The 26,214-nt window shown below is 39.1% G+C and overlaps 3 protein-coding genes across 3 annotated transcripts in view; 1 reads left to right on the top strand and 2 right to left on the bottom strand.

Moving 5' to 3' along the window:
• LOC131962010 (ensconsin-like) overlaps nucleotides 1–4,795 on the bottom strand; it is a 34,315-nt gene extending 29,520 nt beyond the window's left edge. The window contains exons 1-4 of the mRNA XM_059326956.1: nucleotides 4,245–4,795; nucleotides 3,090–3,179; nucleotides 1,735–1,788; nucleotides 301–461 (exon numbers count right to left, since the gene is read on the bottom strand). Of these exons, the coding sequence (XP_059182939.1) occupies nucleotides 301–461; nucleotides 1,735–1,788; nucleotides 3,090–3,179; nucleotides 4,245–4,281 (342 nt within the window). The 5' untranslated portion in view covers nucleotides 4,282–4,795. The remainder of the gene's footprint in view (nucleotides 1–300; nucleotides 462–1,734; nucleotides 1,789–3,089; nucleotides 3,180–4,244) is intronic.
• Nucleotides 4,796–5,981: 1,186 nt separating this feature from the next.
• Nucleotides 5,982–12,288, top strand: LOC131961648 (ankyrin repeat domain-containing protein 26-like). Its single transcript, XM_059326483.1, has one exon. It carries the CDS (start codon nucleotides 6,115–6,117, stop codon nucleotides 11,764–11,766), a length of 5,652 nt encoding a protein of 1,883 aa, XP_059182466.1. The 5' UTR covers nucleotides 5,982–6,114; the 3' UTR covers nucleotides 11,767–12,288.
• Nucleotides 12,289–14,946: 2,658 nt separating this feature from the next.
• Nucleotides 14,947–25,420, bottom strand: eif1axb (eukaryotic translation initiation factor 1A X-linked b). Its single transcript, XM_059327185.1, has 7 exons — nucleotides 25,241–25,420; nucleotides 22,798–22,881; nucleotides 19,013–19,116; nucleotides 18,755–18,805; nucleotides 17,502–17,583; nucleotides 17,176–17,267; nucleotides 14,947–16,343 (listed from the first exon to the last, which is right to left on the bottom strand). Exons 1-7 carry the CDS (start codon nucleotides 25,254–25,256, stop codon nucleotides 16,338–16,340), a joined length of 435 nt encoding a protein of 144 aa, XP_059183168.1. The 5' UTR covers nucleotides 25,257–25,420; the 3' UTR covers nucleotides 14,947–16,337.
• Between the last annotated feature and the right edge of the window lie 794 nt (nucleotides 25,421–26,214).

Raw genomic sequence — 26,214 nt, 5'->3', positions numbered from 1 at the left:
TCATTTTATTCCATTTCATTTTTATTATTCTTTTTTTAGTTAAGTTCTGGCATTTTGTTATTATTTGTAGTTTATTTAATCTGTTATTATGATTATTATTATTATTATTATAACTTCTATTATATACTATATATTAATACTTCTATTCTACAGTATCTTAAGCTTCCTTTGTTTTGGAAGGTCGGTTTGAATATAACACACAACTGTAAGATTATAATTCCACTGCAGTGGCTGTCATGCTGTTTTCTCACTTCTTGTAAGCTTTAGTGAACGCCTCGTTAGCGTGCAGTGACCTCTGACCTTCTCTGCCGTCTGCTGCTGCCGTCTCTTCTCCCCGGCCGCCGCCTGCCGCTGCTGCTCCTTCCTCCTCTGCTGCTGCATCTTCCTCCCTCGCTCCTCGGCGCAGCGGTCCAGCTGCTGCTGCGCACGCCGATCCTTATCACGCAGCATCTCCGTCTTCTCTGAACACACGCAAGCGCCAGAAGAATAATACATAAATATGAAGTTTAAATAACAAGTTTACATATTGTACAAGCACAATAATTTAGCTGGGAGGCTACATTAAAGAAATACAGTCGATATAAAAAAGGATAAATATATGCATCTTCAAGAAATCCCTTTAAACTCAACTCTTCAAATCCACCTTAACCACTGACTTTTTTCTTTAAAAAAAAAAAAGAAATTAAGTTCTTATTTATTTTCTTATTATTTTTTATTTACTTTTTCTATTATGTAAAGCGCCTTTGAGTGTTGAGAAAAGCTCTATAAAAAACTAATGTATTATTATAATAATTATTATTATATATATAAAATATCATACAATAATATGTAAGAAAAAAATACATTTGAAAAAACAGAAAATAGTAAATGTAATATAATAAAATATAATATAAAAAGGATTAAAAAAATAAATGTATAAAAACAGTAAATACAAAATATTAAAATAAATATATATAATAAATTTAAATATAACAAAACATAAAAAGGCATACAAAATAATCTTAGAAAAATAGTAGATAGTTAATATAAAAATAAATATATAATAGATACATGTATAACATATACATATATATATATATATATGTTCAGGGAAAATATAGATTCAAGGTCGTGATACCAATATTGATTGATAATTAGAAATACATGACATATTTTCTTTTTTAGTGAAACTTCTTAATTTTTTCCTACTTATTGTACGTGTGTGACATCTTCTGACACGTTTCTTATTCTTCATTAACTGGATTTTATGCCATTTTAAGTGTGTGGAAAATGAAATAAACTAATAAAGTTTTAGGTTTCTTTTTCAGCTTTTGCATATTAGACACTGATTGGCTTTCCAAGTTGTGAAGTACCTAATGTTACTTGCTCCGGGGAACGTTTGAACCTCAGATGTTAGGGAAGTGCACTCAGTAAAGGAATATGAAAACACCTTTCTAGAGACAAACTTTGTACGGATACAAGTCAGTATAATGAAGTCTGATATTTCAGGGGACACAAACATCAGAAAAACACCTTTCTGAGTGAAGGGGGACTTTAAATGTCAGATTTGTAATTGAGCATTTTTCCACGGAGGTGTTGACATTTTTACTAATGTAAAGGATCTGAATGCCTCATTGACCACAAGCAAGTACAAACCAACTGACAACGTGTGTGTGTGTGTGTGTGTGTGTGTGTGTGTGACAGATGAAGTGGACAGACTGCATAGAGCTGCACCAGCTGGTGAGTTACTCATACCTTGTGTCTTCTCTCTTTCCTCCCGTCGCTCTTTTGCTAAATTCAGCCGGGAGCCTTTAGACAGGTAAGAGAAAAATAAAGATGTTTTATGTTCAGCTGTTAGCAGGTTGAACATCCAGTATGTTTTATACTCAGTGGTGGAAGAAGTATTCTGATCCTTTAGTTTGGTAAAAGTACCGGTGTTTTTCTCTTACACTTGATGTTTTGTTATTATATTCCTGCTGCATTAATGTTTATGTTACTGCTGTAGATGTTTCAGGTTGAGCTCATGTTAACTCCTTTATATCCTGTTGGGTAGTTTAATCTGCAGCAGTGCATCATATGCATCATATGTTTGTAGTGCGGCTGTCCTGTGAGAACCATGCACCTCTAAAAAAAAGTCAGAAAAACAGCCATTTTCAGCTTTTGATGATTAGTTTTCCAGCTGAAGGAGGAGAATTTTCTCAACACAACCTTCAGTTAATCACAACCTCTCAACATTAACACATCTTGAGATTTCTTGGATCCAGTGTTTTCTTTTCCTGAACAGGAAGGGTATTAAAATACACATCTGAAAAGTAACTAAAGCTGTCAGATTAATGTAGTGCAGGATAAAGTACTATATTTACCTCTGAGATGTTGTGGAGTAAAAATATAAAAGGTGTACCTTAAATGTGTACTTAAGTAGAATACTTTCACTTTTTTTTTCTTTTGTTCTTTTCACCAGAACAGTTTAAGTTTGTCATTTCAACCATAAAAACACAGTTAAATATTGAGTACTTCCTTACAATTCCAGGACTGTAAAATGTACTTTAAAGACATTGTGACAAAACACAGAAAGATGTAAAGATCAGAAATATACAGTCATGGAAAAAATTATAGGACCATCTTTTTTTTCAATTTCTTGCAAATTTTAATGCCTGGTACAACTAAAGGTACATTTGTTTGAACAAATATAATGATAACCACAAAAACAGCTGATAAGAGTTTAATTTAAGAGCTGAAATCTAGACATTTTTCAATAGTTTTCTTGAAAATGATTTTGGTTATTATCAAGAAAACTATGGAAAATGTCTAGATATCAGCTCTTAAATTTAACTCTTATGAGCTATATTTGTTGTTGTCATTTTATTCGTCCAAAAAATGTACCTTTAGTTTTACCAGGCGTTAAAATAACAGGAAACTGAAGAAAACAAGGGTGGTCTAATAATGTTTTCCATGACAGTATGACAGGATAATTAAGAGATGGACCCAGATTTAATTGAAACGCTACATGACTTTGCAGCATTGCCATTTTGGCTGGTGTCTTACTTCATCCTGATAATGAGGATAATGGCAAAATATCAAAGGGTGTAATGTTGTGTTTAGAGGTTCACCTGTCGGGCTGTTGGGATTGGATCCCATTGGTGATCGAGCAGGAGATGCATTCCTACTGGTGATCAGCGGAGCAGGAGGAGGGGCCAGCGCTGTGTTTTTTGGAGAGAACAGTCAGACATGATTCATGCTACGCCGCCCAAGAGGCAAATACAGCTAAAAATGTAAAGCTGGCGTGGCCAACGTGACTCCTGCATGTGTCAATATATGGAAGGGATTCTGCAATAAACCTCCTGTCAGTCACTGAGTCGCCTTCAGGGTCAGGTGTCAGTGTGAGCTGTCAATGCAGGACCCTTGAGCATAACCCTTAGCCTCATACCTCTAGTGTTTTTATTTTCTCAGGCCGTCATGGAAGTGTCTGTGCTGCACACACATACATGAACACACTGGGGACTGCTGCAAACGTCCTCTCAACACACACATTAGATATGCAAATACATGCAAATCCAAGTTAAATCCCAAGTGCTTCATTTCCACTCAGAATTACATCACATGCATGAAATAAATCAGCTGACTCACATGTTTTCATGGCTAATTTCTGTTGAGGTCTGTGACATGTGAAGCTAACAAGAATCTGCTGCATTAATGATGCTAAGAACATCATCCTAAGATGATCCTAACATTTAGCAGTCAGTATGTCAATAAAACAGGGATGTAATGGTTTAAAGGAGAAAAGGAAGATACATGCCAACATATTTCCCGTTAAAATACGTTAATATAAATGTATATTGTCAAATGTACTCATCAAACATCCCATATTTGGTACTGTTTTCAAAGGCTACTATATACTGCAGCAATTTGTATATTTTTTGCACAGATTTAAACATATACTGCAATAGGTGGAGTTATTCCAGAGACTACAGATGCACACAAGCTGATAATATTGCACTGCAGTACTGATCAATGCAAACATTTTGAACCAAGGATGCTAAATGCCTTTCCATTTTAGTAGATAGAATATAAACATGACATGACATTAAGGAGGCTGTGTCTGTAAATCTGCATTATTTCAGTTTAAATTGGCAGTATAGAGCTTTTCCATCTCCTCACAAACTAGGCGTTTCTCTGCACAAGTAACGTCACATTTAACACCCATTGTTTGACGCTTACTGTGAATAATTAAACGTATAAGTTCAATGACAGCATGTTTTCCTCACCTGTCATGTTAGGGCAGCTTGGAGCCACTTCAGTCATTTCAAGCGTCGTCGGATATTTTCATCAGAGGGACCTGACACGTGCCGGAGAGCCGTTAAAACCCTCACAGGAGCCCGCCGGTGCGACACGATGACTCCGGTGGAGAAAAAAAAAGACGGAGGAAAATATGATGCTGGGAGCGGGCAGCCTATTGTCGAGAGACGGAGAGGGGAGGGGGACCGTCCGCCTCAGCAATAAATGTCTCTCTGAAAGGGTGTAGCTAGGATTTTTTTGTCGTCTAAGCTAATTTAAAACAGTATAACTGCCAATCTTGTAGCCATATTTGATTTTTCAATCAACGGCTGAAAAGAAACGTTAGGGTCTACTTTCTCCTTACCTTTAAAAATGACATTCGAAAAATAAATAAATAATTATATATTTTTTAAAATATGGTGTAAATGTTACTCTCTTTTCACAAAAGAGTCATTTTACTTAAGGGAAAATAAAAATAAATTGTTAAATTAATTGGTTTCGTCACGGTCATAACTGTACATAACTTGTCAACCGCTTCACATTTGGCTAATTTACATATTAATGCGCCCAAGAAAAAAAAAATCACCACTCACGCCGTTATGCGTTGCCTAGCAACCAGCACCTTAAGGACTATATAACTTGGCGGATGAATGGAAAAAAAACAACCGTTTAAATGCATTGACAGTCAAAAATAGCTTTATAAAATGTTTATATTTCTTATGTTTTTATGTTAATGCGTGTCATCGATGTTTTTAAGCCGTCACCAATGCGTGTCTCTCGCTTTGATACACTCACGTGCCGTGATTTGACGGCGCTCCTTTGGCTCGTGTCAGAACGCACGTGCCAGGCACTAGCGAGCCCCAGCGGCGCAGTTACGTCATATTGAGGCAGGCTGCTGCTGATGACTTGCAATATGGGTCACACACACACACACACACACACACACACACACACACACACACTGTTTACTGAGTCATGTCAGATTGCAGCTCTAAAAATAACTATAAAGTATTTTAATGTAAATAAACCAGTATGAAAACAATCATGACCACATACTGTATGTTTGGATTGTTTGATACTTTAAAGTGCAAATAAAACCTGTACTGGAAAAATATAGACTTCTATGTAAGTATTTTATACAGCCATGGAAAAAAATATTAGAACACCCTTGTTTTCTTCAATTTCTTGTTCATTTTAATGCTTGGTACAACTAAAGGTACATTTGTTTGGACAAATATAATGATAACAAAAATAGCTCATAAGAGTTTAATGTAAGAGCTGATATCTAGACATTTTCCATGGTTTTCTTTACAATGATTTTGGTTATTATCAAGAAAACTATGGAAAATGGCTAAAATTTTAAATATGTGAAACAATGAGATGTGGTCACAATTAGCGATCACTGTCTGTCTGTCTGTCTGTCTGTCTGTTTGTTTTCTGTCTGTTTTTTGCTTTTGTTTGTCTGTTTGCTTGTCTGTCTGTCTGTTTTTTTGTTTGTTTGTCTGATTTTTGTTTGTTTGTTTGTTTGTTTGTCTGTCTGTCTGTGTTTGTGTGTCTTGGGGGGGTTGATGTGATGATGTCACATTCTGATGATGTCACTTCAAACTGTGTGCATGGCTAGTATTTCCTTTAGAATGTGATGTCACTGTGACATCACATCACATCACATCACATCAGATTTTGTATATAGGCACCAGGTTTAGGGTTCGGGGTTGGTGATAGAAGGATTGAGACAGATTGAGACTCACTGCGAGACATTGAGACTTGATTGCTCACTGCATTGTAAGAAGTATACATAGAATATTAACTCTGTGATACAGATTACAACTTTGACTGTTGTGCAAAAGAAATGCAAAAGAAATGTTGCAGTCCTGTACAATGAAGAAGATATTAAATTTTACTAAGAAGAGGAAAACCCCATCCGGTACTCCTGACAACGGGAGTGTGCTTTCTGCTGGCTATGAACTGAAAGAAAAGGACCTCGGGAAAGTTCACAAGGCTGCCTCAGTTGGTGATTTGGCAAAGTTGAAGCAGCTTGCTAAAAAGAATGATATCAATCAGCTTGACAAGGAGAACAGGACTGCACTTCATATCACCTGCGCCAGTGGACATGGTGAGGTGGTACAATTCCTCGTTGAGAGCAAAGCCAAGCTTAACCTATGTGACAATCAAAATAGATCTGCCTTAATGAAGGCCGTGCAGGGCCAGCATGAACGCTGTGTAAACATACTGCTGGAGAATCATGCCGATCCTAACCTGGTCGACATCAATGGCAATACGGCCTTACATCTAGCAGCGAACATCCCATCCATTTCCACTACTGTCCTGCTGCTGGAGCATAAGGCTAACATCAATGCACAAAATAAGGAGGGATTCACACCATTGACGGTGGCAGTCCGTGAGGACCACATTGATATGGCGGACTTACTTATCAAGGAGGGTGCTGATGTTAATTTTAAGGACCAAGGCCAAAGGTCCCCATTAATGATAGCTGCTGGCAATGGACAAATTTCTATGTTGAGGCTGCTTTTGCAGTTTAACGCAGATATCACACTAAAGGATACCAAAGGATGGTCAGCTGATGACTACGCAGTGATGAATGGGCATCATCCTTGTTCCCTCCTGATCATTGAGCACAGTACCCAGAGGAATGATGGGCCCTCCGTTCTTTCCTTCCTTTCCAAAGCACCCCAGATGACGTCTACCCCTCTTCCAAGCTACAGAAAGAAAGAAGATTCCACTGGGGATGAAGATGATAATGACCAAGAAGAGGAGAAAGATGATGACGACGACGATGATGAGGAGGAAGAAGATGCCTCAGATGAACATGATCAGCCTGAACGGAGTGCAGAATCCCTTGATGCCACTTCCCCGTTTCCTGAGACAGAAGTCTCTAAAGATAAGAAAAGAGATTTAATGTCCGAGTTGGGTCTGGAGAAGGGAGAGGAAGAACAGGACTCCTGGGACTCTGAGTCCCAGTCTGAAAGTCTGAATACGCCCCATGAAGAGAAACAAAGCTTGTGTACTCAGGGTCAAACAGAGATATCCACTGTTGAAGAAGAGCTTAAAGAAATTGGAGATGACAATAATGGTGATAAGGGAGGCGAACATGTTGATGAAGATGATACTATACAGAAAGAGACTTACAAGGCAAAATGGGAACCACTTCGTGTTTTGAGCAACCTTGAAGGAGATAATGAAGGAAAGACAGACTTAATGGAAGAGCTTGGTATTGGGGATGTTGACGATCTTGAAGATGCATCAGATTGGGACTCGGCCAGTACGACCAGTAAGAGAACCTTACCTGGCCACAGAATGCTCTCCCCTGGACTCGAGGAGTTCCCAGAATGCTCCTATCCATCTGTTAAAGAGCAGGATGAGGACATAGTTCCCGTAGCACCCCTGACACCTCAGAGGAGCATTAACTACAACAAGACACCGCCCAGCACACCCCCTCAACCAGCGCCCCAACCCACACCTCGAGCAAGGAAGATGGTGCTTCAGACACCAGAGAGTGAAGAAGAATCAGATTGGGAACCAGACAATGTTGCACCCTCTTGCAATGCAAGTGCAATTGACAATCAGCTGCAAAACACAGATGGGCATCAGGCTGTGGGTAAACCAGGTTCTCCTGAGCTCTCACCGACGGCAAGAGACAGTGAAAGTGGTGAAGAGTCTGACGAGCAGCAACAAAAGCCTGATAAAGAGACGACAAAGACTGCAATGGAGGTGCAAAGGTCCAGTACTTCCTGGGATACTGGTGGATCGGCTTTGGAAGAAGTGGGTACTGAGAAACCTGAGACCAGGTTAGGATCCCTGTCAAGTCAAGCTGGAGCAATTCATCAGGAACAGCAGCTTGCAGCCACCAAGAGCACCAACGGGGCACCAGTACAATTGCACCTCCCACTTCAGCAGACCTACAATAGCATCAAACAGGAAGGACAAGCTGTAGATGAGACCTCACGACTGGAGCTGGTCAGGGGGGCCCGGCGCAGCAGAGCCCCTCAGACCGACACTCATGTCAATGGAGATCCTCTGTCTGTGTTTGATGATAGCACTTTAAGTGACGTGTCGGATGATGAAGGAAGGTTTCCAACCAGTGGACAACAGAAAAACGAGAATCCAGAGGAAATGGAGAATGCAGAAGACTTTGATGAACTCACTCAGTCATCTGACACAGCCACAGATGACATCGACTCTCCCACTTCAGGCTACCGCCATGCCTCGCTCCTCATTCAAAAGCTGGACTCAGCCACTTTAGACTCGAGAACCATGGTGAAGCTGCAGAACAATTTCCACGAATACGAGCGTTCCATCCAAAAGGCGAGAAGTCGCCACGGGTACCTGTCAGACAAGGTGACCCAGCTGGAAATGGAAAGGGCAGAGCTTAAAAGCTCTTTGGAAGAAGTTAAAGATTTTAAATCTGCCTTGGAGCGCAACCAACTGGAACTGCAGACCGAGGTCACAAACCTCAAATTTCAGCTGAAACAGGAGCAGGAAAATCGTCGCAACGCCACCATGATGTACAACACAACCAGAGATAAGCTGAGGAGGACGGAGGAGCAGCATCAGTTAGAGGTTCAGGAGAGACAGAAAGTGGAGCTCCCCCTCAGGAATCTGGAGCTTGAGATGAGGACATTAGTCAACAACATTAAACAGCTTGAAGAGGATCACAGTGAGACCCAGAGACTGCTGGCTCAAGAGCGCAGTGCTCGGACGCTGCAGGAAAATCTTCTCAACAGCCATCTCCGTAAGCAGCAAGAGATCGAGGACGAGAACAAGAGAAACATAAGCAAAAGCAATGAGGTTTTGTCTCAACTCACTGAAGCCAGTGACCGGGAGAGGGAGCTGCTCCAACAGACTTCTACGCTCCAGGAGCAGTTGTCTATCGTGAGAACAGATCTTGAGCGTTTGCAGGCCAATAGCAGTCTCAAAGAGAGCCACCTTTTGGAGGAGAACGACACCCTCAAGGAACAGCTAGAAAATGCTCGTCGAGATCTCAAACTCAACAGCGAAGCCCTGACCCAAACTGTCTTCAACTGCAATAACCAGGTGACCGCCCTGAAGTCTGAGCTGGCTATAACAACAACCCGTCTGGAAAATGAGCGGCAGACTCGCGAAGCCCTGGAATCAGAGGTCGAGTCCACTCGTACCCGCTTGGCTGGAGCCGTAAAGGAGGCAGAGCTTTGCCAGGCAGCTCACACAGACACAGAGAGAGCTCTGCTCCGGGAGAAAGAGGAACACCAGCGTCTTAAAGACAGACTCACAGGTGATGCAGCCAGTCAGCGTGAGGCAATCAGCAGCCTGTCCCAGAAGCTGGCCAAGGCGGAGACTCGAGCAAACAGCATGGAGAACGAAGTTCATCGGGCCACACTGCAGCTGACAGAGAAAGGCTTACTGCTGGAGGTCCAGCAGCGGGAGAAAGACCAGGTGGCTGTACGCATCAAGGAGCTAGAAGCGGCTCTGCAGGCAGAGAGGGAACAGGCCAGCCATGCCGGAGCACGGCAAGAGGCCACACAGGAGCGGCTAGCCCAAACCCAGAGTGAGGGCATGTTATTACCGCAACAGCTAGAGGAGGCCCAAAACAAAGGTGTAGCAAAGGAGCGTGCTGTGACGGATGCCCAAGAGCGCTTCAGTGACATTCTGTCCAAGCTGCGATCTGACTGCGAAGAGAGAGTACAACTAGTGGAGGACTGGAATAAGGAGCTCGCCAGTAAGGCTGCTGACCTCCGAGATCAGATCTACAAGTTGGAGGAAGACAAGAGCGAAAGAGAGACTAGTCTATGGCAGCTGCAGCAGGAGCTAGCTGACTCGCTCAAGAAGCTGTCAATGAGTGAAGCTTCCCTGGAGGTCAACACACGCTACCGCAATGACCTGGAGGAGGAGAAGGCTCGACTCCACAAAGACTTGGACCGGCTTAAAGGAAAACTGGAGGAGAGCGAAGACCAGTATGTGCAGGCTGAAAGACGTATTAACAGTTTGAAGAGCAGTCTGGATGAAAGGGAAAAGGAACTCGCCTCTGCTGCTCTGAAACACCAGGAGGCGCTGTCTGCCTCAGGAGCATCTGATCTCACCATCAAACAGCTGGAGGAAGCTGTGCAAAGGCTTGAGATTGAGAATGCCAGGCTGGAAGCTGCCGCAAAGCAACAGTCCAACAAAATTGAAGCGCTTCAGAAAGGGGCTCAGGAATCTGCTATGGTCAGAGGTAATTTGGAGAACCTGCTTACAAACCTCCAAAGCAGTAAGATGACTTTGGAAGACCAACTCAGTCGAGAGGTCCAGAAGCAGAGCATGCTGTCTCACACAGCCCAGGACTCTCAGGCCTTGTGGGAGGAGGGGCTGAAGAGCCGTTCAAAGTTAGGACTGCGCCTGGCTGAGCTTGAAAAGGAAAAAGGAGACCTGGGCACCCAGATGGAAATAGAAAAGAAGAAAGCCAAGAAAATAGCAGAGCAGAAGAAGGCTATCGACACCCGGCTGGACCAAGAGATGAAGAGGAACACAGAGCTCCAAAAAGAAATGTACAGGCTGCGTACTTTATTGAAGACTGCAAAGAAGAAATTGCGGGATCAGGACACGGCTGGAGCAGAATTTGGCTCTCCTATGAGTAGTCTGCGGATGGACGTTGGCAAACGCAGTCAGGTCGACGCTTCCATTGGACAGATGAAAGAAAAGGTGGACGATCTGCAGATGAGGCTGGAGAAGGAAGGATCCCGCTGCAGCCAGCTAGAGAAGGTGAACGGGGACTTTAAAGACCAGCTGGCCTCCCTTAAGGGCTTGAGCCGCAGTAGTGACCAACTGGAGAGGAGTAAGAGGCAGCTGGAGGAGGAGGTGCTGGACCTGAGACGGCGAATGGAGGCCGCAGAGGACAGGGCCCGTCAGGAGATACAACAGAAACTGGAGCAGGTCAACATTTTCCTGCAGTCCCAGGCAGCATCCCAAGAAGCATTGGATCAGATTAAAGCGGCCAATGAGGCCAACCTGCGATCCCAGATGGAGCAGAAGATCCGGGAGCTGGAGGGGGAACTGGGCCGGGCCCGCGCCAACAGTCATGACAGCCTTAACCAGAGAGACTCCACGCGCACGGAGCTAGAGCGGTATCGACAACTCTACACAGAGGAGCTGCGCATACGCAAGTCCCTGGCTGCAAAACTAGAGAGGGCCAACAGTCGGCTTGCAGAAGCCAATTCCAAGTTACTCAACGAGCACAGCAGGTCCCTGATCACCAGCAGCATTGCGAACGGAAGCCTCGGAGGGCCCTCGCTGGACGTGGGCTCTTTGGGTTCACCGGCACACTACGGGGCCACACTGGGGCCCCTCAACAGGAGCCTAGGCCTGGGACTCTTCTTCCTCAGCCCTGTGACTGAGGGGCAGAACAGCAGGGTGGAGCACTACCTAGCCAAGATGCAGAATGAGTTGGATAGAAACATAAAAAAGGAGTTAAACAACGCCACAGCAGAGCTGGACGCTGCTTCAGCCTGTATGTCACCGGTGGGCTCTGCCCACATGACATAGTCAGTGACGATGTCATGTAGGGTTTTCTCCTGGTTCGCGCAGGTTTTCCCGTAAATATATACTTTACAGGCGACGTAAATACTCTGAACTGCCCCTTAAGTATATATTTAAAAAAAACGTTAATGTCTAAATAGTCTGTGACAATGTCATGAAGGGGTTTCTCCTGGTTTGCTCAGGTTTACCCGTAAATGTATACATTAGAGGCAACGTAAATACTCTTAACTGCCCTTAAGTATATATTTCAAAAAAACGTTAGTGTAAATAGTCTGTGACAATGTCATGTAGGGTTTTCTCCTGGTTCGCTCAGGTTTACCCGTAACTATATACATTAGAGGCGACGTAAACACTCTGAACTGCCCTTAAGTATATATTTCAAAAAAACGTTAGTGTAAATAGTCTGTGACAATGTCATGTAGGGTTTTCTCCTGGTTCGCTCAGGTTTACCCGTAAATATATACATTAGAGGCGACGTAAACACTCTGAACTGCCCTTAAGTATATATTTCAAAAAAACTTTGTTAATAATGTGTAAATAGCCCCCAAACATAAAAAAATTTCTGTATACAGCAAATACAGCAATCTAGCCTCTGATGAGACACGCCGGTGTAGCATCAGTGCCGGTCCCAAGCCCGGGTAAATAGAGAGGGTATAATATTGTGACATGATGTTATGGTTCAAGACCAGAATAGATAGAATTGTGTTATACTCTCCGATGTACGTCGCTTTCGATAAAAGCATTTGCCAAATTAAATCGGAACATTAAAAACATAGAAAAACTCACAAGATTATTCATTTTGAGAAAAATCTATTACAAATTAATTGTATGGTTCAAGTGATGGCAAATTCAGTTAGTCACTGCGTAGGTGAGTCATTCGTGGTTCCCAGAGGATGAACCCTAACGACTCTGGTGATCCTGACTTTTTTCATCACGCTCACTCACTATATTTTCATTTTTGGTTTTAATTGAAAAGTATTTCCTACTATTGGATTGCTTGCTATAAAATTTGTTACACAGGTTCAGAGTATACATTTGAATAACTTTGATTGTAGGTCAAAATTGAACTTGTATATAACTGGTTATAATTTTTGCCATAATTTTTAGCTAATTTTAGCATGCTAACAAACTCAAAAGAGGTGATCGTGTACAGGGTAAACATTATATGTGCTAAACATGCATGTTAGCATTGTCATCTTTAGCATAAGCATGCTGAGTTAGCATTTGGCTCAAAACTACCCTGCGTCACAGTACAGTCTTATAAAGCTGCTAGCATGGATTCAGACTCTGAGTCTCATCTTAAAGTCCCATTCCACTCAAAAGTGTTTTCTTCTTGTTCCTACAGTTAATGGTAAAGCTTTACTGTGCAGAAGGGTGTAAGAGCAGTTTAATACTATAGCTTGTTTTTACATTTGTCTGCTGAAAGTGTCAAGTTTCCCCACGCTTGTTTGTATTGCTGGTACAAAAGCATACTAACTAAGTAGTATCCAAAATATTCACAACATAGACACTGCCATTAACTATTCCTGGAACAAAAGATTTCATTGACCAAATTCTGTCAGCTGTATACCAGGTTTTGACCAAGTCTTGTTACATTCAAATGCAGCAGGTAGATTTACCAGGCTAAAGCTAAAAGCAGAAAAGTAGTGTAATTTTAAACAGAATTCTGGGACATGTATTATTGAAACACTATCGCTGTTGCCACAGTAACATCTGTGTTGTAAAACCTACCAGGACTGAATTTCAAAGATCAGAACTTTATTTGGCAGTGGCACCATTTTTGGAGAAATTCTGAGATTATAATGGGTGTGTATTGCACGGAATGTTCGTGTCACAGTGTGTGACATCGCCAGAGTGTAGAGGGAGAGAAAAAATTGTCAAAAAATAAATTTTAGGGGCGTCCCGGTGGCTCACACCGGTAGAGCGCTTACCATGTAGGCTGAGTCCTTGCTGCGGCGGAGCCGGGTTCGAATCCAGCCTGAGCTTCCTTTGCCGCATGTCTTCCCCTCTATCACCCCCTTTTTATCTATCACTATCAATAAAGCAAAAAATGCCCAAAAAATAATCTTAAAAAAAAAAATAATTTTAAAAAACTGCGCTCCAGGCCACAAATTCCACTCTACAGAAATAATTTATACATAGAAACGTAGGAAAATTTGTCTTCTCACTCACAATCCTCTGGTGAAGCTGTCAGAGTTATAGTTTGGGCGCAGGACGCACCAACACGCATCAACAGCCTCATTGGCTCCCATATTAAAAATGCAGGAAGATTTCTGAAAAAAGTTTTTTTAGATCGCTCTAACAAAGCTATTTTTTCATTATTGACGTTCAGGAAGAACTCAGGACGCTCAAAGTGAAGTCGGATCAATGATAGGTATTATGGTTTTGCCAAAAAATGCTTTCTTTTCGAGGACAGAAATTGCAGTCTGTCCACCTCTGCTGTCACTGGAACAGGTGTCAGTTAATTCTGTTGATTGCTTTGATCTTTGATGTGATTACAGTAACAGATACACACGCACGCATAAACGCGCACACTCCTCACACATGCTTCAAAAACACACACACACACAAACTAAAGGGCATAGTTTGAAATCTCTGAAGAATCTCAGTGTACACACACCGGCAGTAGCCCCCGTGGCCCTTTCAGAATTTCCCCAGAGGAAATTTTCTAGTTTAAATGTATTATTATGGGTATTATATTTGTTGTATGTATTCTGAACTGTTCACAAGCCAATTTTGGATTTAAATTGAGAATTTTTATTTTTTTCGGTTGGGAAGGGATAAAAAGAAAAATGAAAGAATGGAAGTCGTCCTTTTCATGACACTGCTGTCATTGACTGTAAAATTGCTTTCAATAAAAAAAATATCTCATATACTATAATACACCCATATTTTGTAATTTTGTGCATGCATTTGTTGATAAAATTGACTCAAATTCTGCTGGAATCCCTCAGCCTCTAGTTTGTGACAGCAGTTAATATGGCAGACCCTCCATGTGAACACTCAAACAGAGTGGAAGTGTATAGGGAGAAGATATAAGAAATATTGTGCCCTGTCAACCACCCAGAAGCCCTGCAGGGCGTGAGGCCACTTTATCAGAGACCTGGTCTACTTTAGTTCAATGTCGCCACCTTCAGACCAGCACAGGAACTGCGTGCAGCACCAAAAACCACTATGCCAGGTCAGTGGAGTTAAGATCTTTATTGGAAACCCAGCCTTCAAACATCATAGTACATTTTTTTTATTAATTCAGAGTTACAGCAACAACAGCGACAGGCCCCATGTGGTCTAGAGCAGTGGTTCCCAAACTGAGGTGCTGGGCCCCCCTCAGGGAACATGGGGCAGTTTCCAGAGGGGGAGAAGAGGGAAATATAAACTACTCTGTATCTGTGGTCTTTTATTTTTTTACTTTCTAGAGGTTCAGAGAAGGTGTGAGAGTGACTGCTCTGGTCTGAGGTTTTACCGGTGTGTGTCGGTGGTGGATCGGGGTTTGGGAACCGCTGGTCTAGAGAGACCGTGACAGTGTGTTGAAGCCACAGAGCGAGCAGCGAAGAGTTCAAAACAGAACATGGAAACACAAACGCACAGAAAAACACAAATAAGGGAAACCATAGAAAAATACATTTTGATTCTTCTTTTTGATTCCAGGGGGAGAGGGATCGCCTTCATTCGGGCCATGGTTCAATCCAAAACACGAGCAAATAGTTCATTGTAATACGATGTCAGTGGAATAGAACAAAAAAAAGATGAGTCATACTCAAGTGTTTTATCTTTCTTTCATTAATAAACAGCTTTCAAACTGTCTAAAACGGTATGAACGGTCTCACGGGCTACAATGATACAGACTGCCAGAGGAAAACACAAAATGGTTTATCTTTTTTATTGACGAATCCAGAGATTCGGTACTTGCTGCTAAATTCCACAGAGTGTGAAATCCATATAAATACATTTTTTTTTAAAAGATGGCGCATTTGGTGTGAGATGTTTCTGCAGTCGTGGTATCGGCATGAGCCTCCTCTAAATATTATGTTTCATGGATAATACAGGGGGGAGAAGAAAAAAAAAAAAAAGAAACCTCCGTGAATGAGATGGTAAATTCGCCATTTTTGTTAAAGCAAAAAAGAAAAAAAAGAAGGTGAAAATCAAGAAATACTCCAGATATTCACCCTAAATATGATGCTGGTGATCAGCCTACTCTTGATTCTCCAATCCAACTGCATGAAGGCAGACAAAGTGTCCTCATTCAGTCTCCGGGCAGCCTGCTGCTTCGCCCCCTCGTTGCTACAAGTGATAATATTCATTCATTCATGTCAACAATAAACTCAAAGTACTGGTGCTGTTTCTTTACCCCTCTTTACACGAAATGCACTTAAAGTTCTCAAAAAACAACAAAGACATCTACTGATGGTTAACAAACTGGAATAAATTGAAACATACTGTGTAGTATTAAACTGTATTGGATTGGCATAGGCTGATCTTAATAAAAATAATCATTATTGGTGCGGTGTATTGGCTCAAAATATTCCAATCGGAGCATCTCTAGTAAAATCCCACCTTCCCCCTCCAGTAGCAGGTCCTTAGATCTGGAAAGAGAGAAAGACAACAGGATTATTTCAACTCTTAAGGCTATTTTGTGTTTTATGGAATATTATCAGAACATTATTAAAATTTCTGTCAATTTCCTGCATACGATGGCATCCTCCAAACTTTTATTTTATTGGTCATTTTAATTATTTTATCATATATGTAGCTATTTATTCAATGTTTTATAACTTTTAAGGACATAAACTACCAAAATAACAAATATATATGCCACAAACTGTACCATACAAACTTTTGATAACATAGTCATTGATTCATAAAATGTGACAGAAATTCTTTTTTGTATTAGTTTGTTTATTTATTATTATTATGTATTAAACTGTACGTCAATTCCCCTATTTAATCTCCTCTTTATTTATTTATTTATTTATATTCCTTAATTTGTAATCATTTTAAAAACTGTTATTGTTAGTTTTTGCATTTATTTTTTATTACGTTTACATTTATTTAAAACATTTCTATTCTTATTTTAATATGTATTTATTTTTTATACTTACTGCCTTTAAGACTCTGGCTATCTGACTAACTCAAATTGAAACAAATAATAAAAAAAATAAATAAAAAAAATCAGGAAAATTTAATAGATGGAAGTAAATAAATAATGAGAATTAATACAACGGTAAAAAAGGCAAATTAAAACATTAATATAGATTTGTCATATTTTATAAATTCTTAAATATTATTTTTGGTACCTTTAGTGGCATATTCATGCATTTATCTCATAATTTATTTGTTTATTTTGACCGCTTGTGTCCTTCACATCAAACTGGCAGCAGTATGGAAAAGTTAATTATGAAATGAAAAGAAGCTCACATCATCAATGTCCTCGTCATCGTCGCCAATGTCATCAAACTGGATCTCATCATCGTCTCCGGGCCCGAAGGTGTCTGTCTCGTTGATTTTGGCTGCGAGAAGGAAGTGTTAAAATATTATAAATCGCATGTTGATTCATCATTAAAAAGGCCAGAAACTGAATACATAATTCACCAATCATACCATTCCTAAACGGGCAAATTAGGAATAACAATGCAGCAGCAGTCTGATGAGCAACCTTTAGTTTACAGCTGAACTATAAATACATTCCTGGGTTTGTTTCACTGCAGTGACAGTGTTCAGTTTGGTTTGTTTGTTTGACTCACCGTGCTCCGGCAGCTCTCCGTACGCTTTCAAACTGCGAGCCTCGTCTGCGTTGTACTTGAGGATGACGTCAGCTTTGTTGTCCTGAGACACAAGAAGAGGCGTTGCAGAGTTCAGATTTAAATGCTTCATTGTTTTGGTGACAAATATATGAGACCACATAACACAAAACTGTTACAAGTTGAGTCAAGTAAAGAAAACTTTACAGATGATAAAAGATTGGGGTCAAAAGGCATAAAATTACAGGCAAAGACATAATAATAATCCTGACTGTAGTGATCTATAAACACTTGTTAATGGCTGAGGGATAAAAAGGATATATCATTGGAGGAAATACATAATATTGTATTAACTAAATGAGCTGGAGTATACAATAACACGATGGATTATTAACAGAAGTTTATTCCACAGTTCAGGTGGGAAAAAAAGAAGAAAAACAGCCTATTCATTAGAGCCAAGTGGTCAAGAAATAAAACTTGGAATCAATCAGTTTCATACATGAACAGGGAATAATACACACTTTAATTATAATCTAGAATCAGTCTGAAATGGATGGGAGACAGAAAAGCATGAATAATGTTCTCCAGGTTAGCACCAGACAAATTGTTTAATTTTAGAGATGAACTAATTAAAAATAAATACAGGTGCATCTCAATACATAAGAATATGATAGAAAAGTATTTATGTCAGTAATTCAATTCAAAAACTGTAAATATCACATTATATAGATCCATTACACACAGAATGAAACATTCCATGTCTTAATGTTTATAATTTCTTCTAATTATAATGATTATGGCTTACATTTAATGAAGACCTAAAATTCAGTGTCTCAAAAAAAATTGAATATTACAAAAGACCAATTTTAAAAAGTATGTTTAATATGTAAATGTTGGCCTCTGAACAGTATGTCCATCTATATATCTCAATACTTGGTTGGGGCTGCTTGACTTGAACTATGTTCAATGTATTAATGTTATTAATTAATGTTATATTAATGTATTGAGATGATCCTGTAGATAATTCCCATCTTGACAGAAGAAAAATGCAATAACTATGGGATCTTTGTAGTTGCTAAAACTATTTATTAAATGGCCATGTTACTTTTTCCTTCAAATATAATATCTGTCAGTATACAAGGCCTAAAAAAGTTAGATTTCATAGAAATGTTGCTGCTTATTTATCTTAAAGACGTAGGAGTCACGTCCTCACAGCGCTAATATTCTGATCTGTTTCATGTGTAGAGAAAACCCACCTGGTAATCTCTCAGTCCGACCAGGATGATGTCTGACGTGTTAATCCAAACCTAGAGGGGAACAAAACACAGCAGAGATTACCCCGGGTCACACAGCAACACACTGCACTTTGTGACCCTCACACTAACATGTGCGCGGTCAATTGAGTCCACGCTGCCACATCAACGGCGGCTCATTGACCATTGAGAAAACGCAGATTCAGCATCACGTCAGGAGGTTTCCTGTGTGTGCCGGGAGGACGGTCAGGACATTCCTACCTTTTTCCGGAGTTTTCCTCTGATGTGGCAAAGCCGCTTGGTTCCATCGAAGCACATGGCCTCCAGACGTCCGTTCCCCAGCATTTTAATCACCTGAGCGTATTCTGAAACACACGAGAGAGAAGAGGAGGGTTAATCAAAGATAAGAAACGGTGCAAAATCACCGAAAATTGAAAGAGATTTACACCGAGCTCTGACGCAGCCGTCCACGCCTCGACATGCTGCTGTGGCCAGATTTAATTTGAGTTAACTCACTGGATCAAAGAGGTACTGAACTTAAATCAGAGGAAATAAAATACCCACTAAGGGGCTCAACAAAGAGACTGAAGTATGGAATCCCTTTCATAACCATATTAAAGAGAAAATCTCATTACCTGCTGGTCCACAAAAAAGGGAGTTCAGAGTTGGCCATGTTCCCTTTATTACAGCGCTCTGGTCCCTCAAAGTTTTTATTTTTTACAAGTAAATGTCTGACAGCCAACTATTATTTATCTGGTCTTTTTATCTATGTATTTAGTTTTAAATTATTATTTTATTATCACATTGTTTTGTTGTATTTTTCTTGTCTGTACATAATGTCACCAAATATAATATCCACCTGTCAGAAGTCATATATATATAAAAAAGGAAAAATCAAGAAATACAGTCATGGAAAAAACTATATGTCCAAACAAATGTACCTTTAATTGTACCAGGCATTAAAATTAACAAGAAATTAGAGAAAACAAGGGTCTAATATTTGTTTCCATGACTGTATATTAATTGAAATATACAATTAACAGTGTTTCCTTTCTTTTATGTTCTGCCCAATTTGAGAAAAACAAACACATTATACCTGTTAATGTTAATTAAATTACTAAATATTTAGAACATATATTAAGTTTCAGTAAAACCAGCAGTTGTTCAAAGTTGACATATGTAATAAGTGTTAATGAGCATTAAAACTGGCCTCTAATAACTATATTTATGGGCTGTTGATCTGGAAATTCCAAAATTCACATAAAAAAATTAGCAGAGGGATAGAAACAGAGGACTTTTTGTTAGAAACAAGTGGAAACAGCTTAATCCTGATCTTAGACACTTTTTAAAAAACATTTTTATTGACATGTCATTTTTATGACCGCTTACTGAAAAAGTCTAATTGTATTGACCAAATGAATCACAACCCTTGTTTTCTTAATAATGTAGGAAATGTTTATCTTTCATTGTAATATGGCAAAATGTAATGTCAACAAATTGGGATGATTTTAACATTAGCAGAAAATGTGAAATATAAACAAATAAATATTCTAAGGAATTCTAAGGAGGTTCTGTGGTTATCACATTTATAACCTCTGCTCTAAAAACAGAGTGCGTGTGCATGAAGTAAGCTTTGCCTTCACTACCTGAAGGCGTTCCTTACACCAGCAGAGCCTCCTCCACACACTGGGCTCACTTCCACGCCAACAGGGATTTTGGCAGCGCTGAGCACTGCAGTCGAAGCTCTAAACACTTCTGGCTGCAGGCTGATACCATCTACTGAAGCTCTCACTAACAACGTCTGCAGCACGACAAAAGTACCTGTTCTATCTAATAACTGAGGCCAGAGTTTAAATCCTTCTGCCCTCACAACACACCAATGTGTTTGAAAAGTAGGTTTCATTCAACAATTTCTAAAAAATTCACAATTTATCAGTCCAAAACTGTAAGATCAGAATCAGAATTACTTAAATAAACCCCAGGGGGAAATTGCTTTCGTTACAGAGTCTCCAGTGCGAAAATATTAAGAATTATGAGACACAATAAATAAAAAAACAGAAGTAATAATCTAATTTAGAAGAAATGGCCAATGGTTTTATGATCAAATCATGTGTGACCAATGCTTTAGTCAGGAAAAATACCTGAATGGAAGCTTTAAAACTGTAAGAATTTGTTATAATTACTTTATTCTACTTGCCTCATTTAAAATTAGGCCAAAAATAAACATTTTGCACTAACCAGATCCTGTAAAAAACATCAAATTCTGTGCTTCTCTGTACAACTTGGAAGCCACAAATGACTGGGCTGAGACCAACAGTCACGTGAGAAAATTTCAGCAAAATTTGGTCTGAAATGCAGTTACCACAGAGCAGAGAGGAGAGGACAAGACAGGTTGGAAATAGAAGTTGTGAAAAAGTATAGTCAGTATTCTGATATTGGTAACACTTGCTGGTTTCCCACGATCAGGCTGCAGGTAACAGGCTTGAATAAACAACTGGTGGTTTTGACCAATGAGAGACGATAGGAAGGGCAGACTGTTTGTTCTAAACAGAGGTTGGTTTAGATGCTGCAACAGCATCAGTTGTATCATAACCAGAGAGTATTTCTTCATCAAAAGAAGAGCAAAAAACAGCTCTGACGTCTTTCACTCGTCTCCAAATGGTTTCAGCAAGGACGGCTTGTCATGGTTCATTCAATCACCTGCCAGGTATTTTTTTAAAGTGTCTGCCCTTTTCCAAACAGTTTTCAATGGCTGTTCAGGACTTTGATACTGCAGTGAAAAATGAGCCTCAGTGAGTAAAATTTGACAGGACATTAATGTTTTTGAATCAGCATTCTTTGAGGTAGGCAACTGAATATACAAGACAGGTTTAATTATTTATTGGATCTTTCTGAGGCTCTTATAAATCGGGAAATCTTCCTCCAACCTTCTGATTAGTTTTTAACGCTTCACACTGCTGTTGAAATTACATCTTAAAAGAAAACACAGCAATGCCAAGTTTGATCATTATAGAATTGTTGAAGCCACTGATAAGACAATGTCTGGCCTTTTTGCTTGATGAACGAATGAAACAAACCATTATTCACATTAATAAAAAAAGCCACAAACTTTTAACAAATTCATTGTTTATCCTTGAATGAATAACACCTAAATTCGCTGTCTTGTAAATTATTTGCCAGAGTCGACTTACCTACCAACTACCAATTTCAGTTACTGTATTGATTTATGTCAACTTATTCTGACCAAAAGCAAACAGATGTATTCCGTGCCTGGAGTGGGATTAAAAGGAGTATCAGTAAACACACCCCCTCCAGTCAAATGACAGAAACATTATCTTTGGTTAAATGTGTTCGATGTATCTTTCCGATTAGCGTAACTCTATCCCAAATTTGACACCGTTCGGCTAAGATTCTATCAAAATTTCACATTAAATACTAATATAAATGATCATGTTATGCTTCCAATTAATTAAATGGTGTGACACGAAAGTCTAACTTCTTACCTTTCGAACCGTAAATTGTTTTAACTGTGTACGTTAGCCTCGGGTTTACCAGAGTCGTCAAGAGGACACCAACGCCGGTGAATTAGCCGTGCGCTAACTGTATCCTAAATCAAACACTTGGATCTCCTCGTTGTAAAACAATGGGCTGCTGAGTTTTTCGGGGGAAATTGGATGTTTCTGGGTAAGCCAAATAAATAACACAATTATCAACCATCATAATCAACACGCCCGGACCATACTTCTGTCCTTCAAAATAAAATACAGTAAAAACACAGATGTACTTTTAAGATCGTCAGATCGTTCTTACTGCTTTCTCTCATCAGATTTGATTTCGTATTGAAATAAGACATGTAAATATCCATGTACAGTAATGAAATTTCACATGTAGATTGTTAAATATGTTTATATCAATTATACCAAAACTGGTGGTGGCGATCTTATTCAAAATGACAGTGAAAACACCGGAAAGTGCGGCATTGCAGATGTGTCTGATTTGGGATACAGTCTCTCTAGGTGAAAAACTAGAGCAGAACCAGTACTCACCCTGTCCATCCTCCTTGAACACCAGCTCTCTCTTCTCAGACTCATTCTCGTTCTTTCCACGTCGCCGATTCTTTCCTCCCTTACCTAGAAACACAGACACAAAGATAGCAAATTGAATCGGAGTTGGCCAAAAGTGTCAACCTGTTAACTCGCAGTTCAAGTCCATTTCTTGCTCTGTTAACTTCAAGTGGACGTACATACTTGATAGATAAATGGCCTTTAAATAGCTATTAACATAACATTTTATTAAATACCAGTGTATGCAGTGGAACGTAATTAAGAACATTTTCTCAAGTAATGTACTGAAGTACACATTTGAGGTATTTTGCCTTTTTAATGTGACCTTCTACAGGTGCAACTAAATAAATAAGAATATCATGGAAAATTGTATTTATGTCAGTATTTCAATTCAAAAAGTGGAAAAAAAACAACACATTATATAGATCCATTACACACAGAATGAAACATTTCATGTTTTTATTTATTTAATTCATTTCCTCGAATTATAATGATTATGGCTAACATTTAATGAAGACCTAAAATTCAGTGCCTCAAAAAAAGTCTAAAAAGTATGTTAAATATGGGAATGTTGGCCTGTGAAAAGTATGTCCATCTATATGACTCAATACTTGGTTGGGGCTGTTTGACTTTAACTACTGGAAATGGACTTTTGAGCATGACTTTGGTTATTATCAAGAAACCTATGAAAATTTTCTAGATATCAGCTCTTAAATTAAACTCACATGAGCTATTTTTGTTGTTATCATTATATTTGTCCAAACAATTGTACCTTTAGTTTTACCAAGCATTGAAATTAACAATAAATTGATGAAAACAAAGGTCTTATCATTTTTTTCCATGACTGTATAGGGTTGACATCCAGTAATCGAGGAAGTACTTAAGTAATAAATTCATCACAGTTAAATTAAACTGCTGCAGTAAAAGTTATCAAGTGTGTAACAATAAATATTATCAGGAACTTTAAGTGTCTAAAGTACACAGATGTTCCCTGTAAATGCTATTTAGAAGCATCCCTACGATTTCATGTTATATTATATTATGGTATTTGTATTTTATTAAAGAGGGAAAGAGATCAGAAGACATCAGATTTAATTAAAAAGAATTACGGTAAAAGGTCATCTAATACTTAGAATACATGGTATAATCAGATTTTTTTTCAACTTTAGGTATCGAAAGTCGTTTTTTTTTATCTTAGTGTACATGTGCATCTCAATACATTAGAATATAATGGAAAAGTCAATTTTTTGTCAAGACAATAACCTGAAGCAGTGGTGGTTCTACACAGGGGCCACTGCCCCTGTAAAGAAGCCTTTGGCCCCTGCTGTGGCCCCTGTGTCAAATTAATAATAAAATGATCAATTTATAACAATGAACAATGGAACAATTCTAACCTTTTTTTTTGTTCAAACAATATCTCATTGTACACAAAAGAAACCCAGAATGTGTACATTGTATAATAGTTTAACTCTATGGAGTCTTATGGGGCTATTTTGTCCATTTTTGTATCCTTTTCATGTATTTACATGTCTTTGTAAGTCATTTTGTGTCTTTTTTGGACATTTGTGTCTTTTTTTTGGTAATTTTGTGTCTGTTGTTGTGTCATTTTTAGTTATTTTGTGTCTTTTTTTTGTCATTGTGTGTCTTTTTTGGTCCTTTTGTGTCTTTTTCAAGACATTCAAAGATTTTGAATGCTTAAATATCATCTTTGCCATTCTTTCATGTGCTAATGTGCCCCTCTGATTAAACACTGGCCCCTCATTGGCCCCCACAGTAAAATTGGTCTAGAACCGCCACTGACCTGAAGAAAACAAGGGAGGTCTAATGATTGTTCCCATGACTGTATATACCTGGGAAGATGAGGAATGACAAGATCTGAAGCTAACGGCTAGCTTGCTAACGCTAGTTCGCTGATGTGACATTTTAGAGACTCAAATAAGCTCTTCAAATGAGTTTTATAACTAGGTACAAGTTCACCTGGGTGTAAGGGGAGTGGAGTGATTACTTCCAGTGAAATAAAGTCGCATATGTCACGGGCCACACCGGGGTGGGGTTTAACATGCTAGTTAGCTGTGTCAGCTAGTAGCAACGGCATTAAACTGCCGTGTTAGCAGTTAGCTCAATGCTAGCCGGCTAGCAGGCACAAAGTGTTGAACAACTTTATCTGGATTAAACAAACGTCATCTTTATCCCAGCGGAATTCTTCTTTAGTTAGTACTTTTATCACATGTACCAGTAAAAAGAATCTTATTTTTGTGATTTCCCCTCCAGAGGCAGATAAAGTCTAAATCTATGTATTTATCAATCTAATTCTGGATGCTAACTAGCTGGTTAGCTGGTCGGTGTCACGTTTTCACTGCGTGTGTCTCCGCGGCGGGCTCGACACACAATTAACAACACGTTAACGTCTCCGCCCGGCTCTTACCTTTATTTTTGGGCATATTCTTTCACTCCTTCGGTCACGTTAATCCCGCTCGGTAGAAACGACTCACGGTTAAACAATAACTAAGTACAACAGGCAGCTAAAAGCTCAGATCTGAACCGACTGAACGGACCACAGAAACTAGCTAGTCACCGCTGATTCGCTCCACCGGTTTGCGCATGCGCAGGAAAAACCCATTCAAAACCCGCGTTGCTTTATTGTAACAAGTGATTGTTACAGAGACAATAGCCTGCGGTGAACTCTGAAACCAGAGAAGGGCTTTATTTTTTATTTTTTAACTCATCAGCACTGTAAAGGCTACGGAAATACATTTCAAGGTCATTTTCTTTTTTTTTTTCTTTTTAAAAGAACATTCAAGATAAATATTTAATGTGCATATTTTTGTTTTTATATTGTTATTTTTTATTGTCAGTATAACTTTCTGTTGATGATATACATATGTTTTTTTATTATCAGTGTATTACTTTATTATAACTATGACATTTTAGGTGGAGGCTTTAAATGTGCCCATCTTGGTTTTCTGCCTCTCCCTGCACTTTACACTATTTGTATAAATTGTCATTTGATGTAATTCTAACTGTGCAAATAAATGAACATAAACATAAGGTGTCAAAGAGGATACAAACCATTTAATAAAGAAATATATATGAGCAAATATGACTATGAAATAAATGAGGCATGGTATAAAGTAATATTTATAAATATATAAATATTTTTCAATATATTTCCCAACTCTCATAATTTCCACATGTGATGTTTATACTATATATATATGTATATATATATATATATATATATATATATATATATATATATAGTTATAAATTATTAAAGACACTATTATAACTTTTTATTTATACCATTGCACTACATGTACATTTTTTTTACCAACCTGACCTTGTACCAAATAGCAGAAATGTATGTATATAATGGGTATAGAATGTATGTGTATATCT

This window comes from Centropristis striata, chromosome 23 (assembly GCF_030273125.1).
Source record: "Centropristis striata isolate RG_2023a ecotype Rhode Island chromosome 23, C.striata_1.0, whole genome shotgun sequence".
Lineage (NCBI taxonomy): Eukaryota > Metazoa > Chordata > Actinopteri > Perciformes > Serranidae > Centropristis > Centropristis striata.
This window is presented reverse-complemented; position numbering and strand designations above follow the sequence as displayed.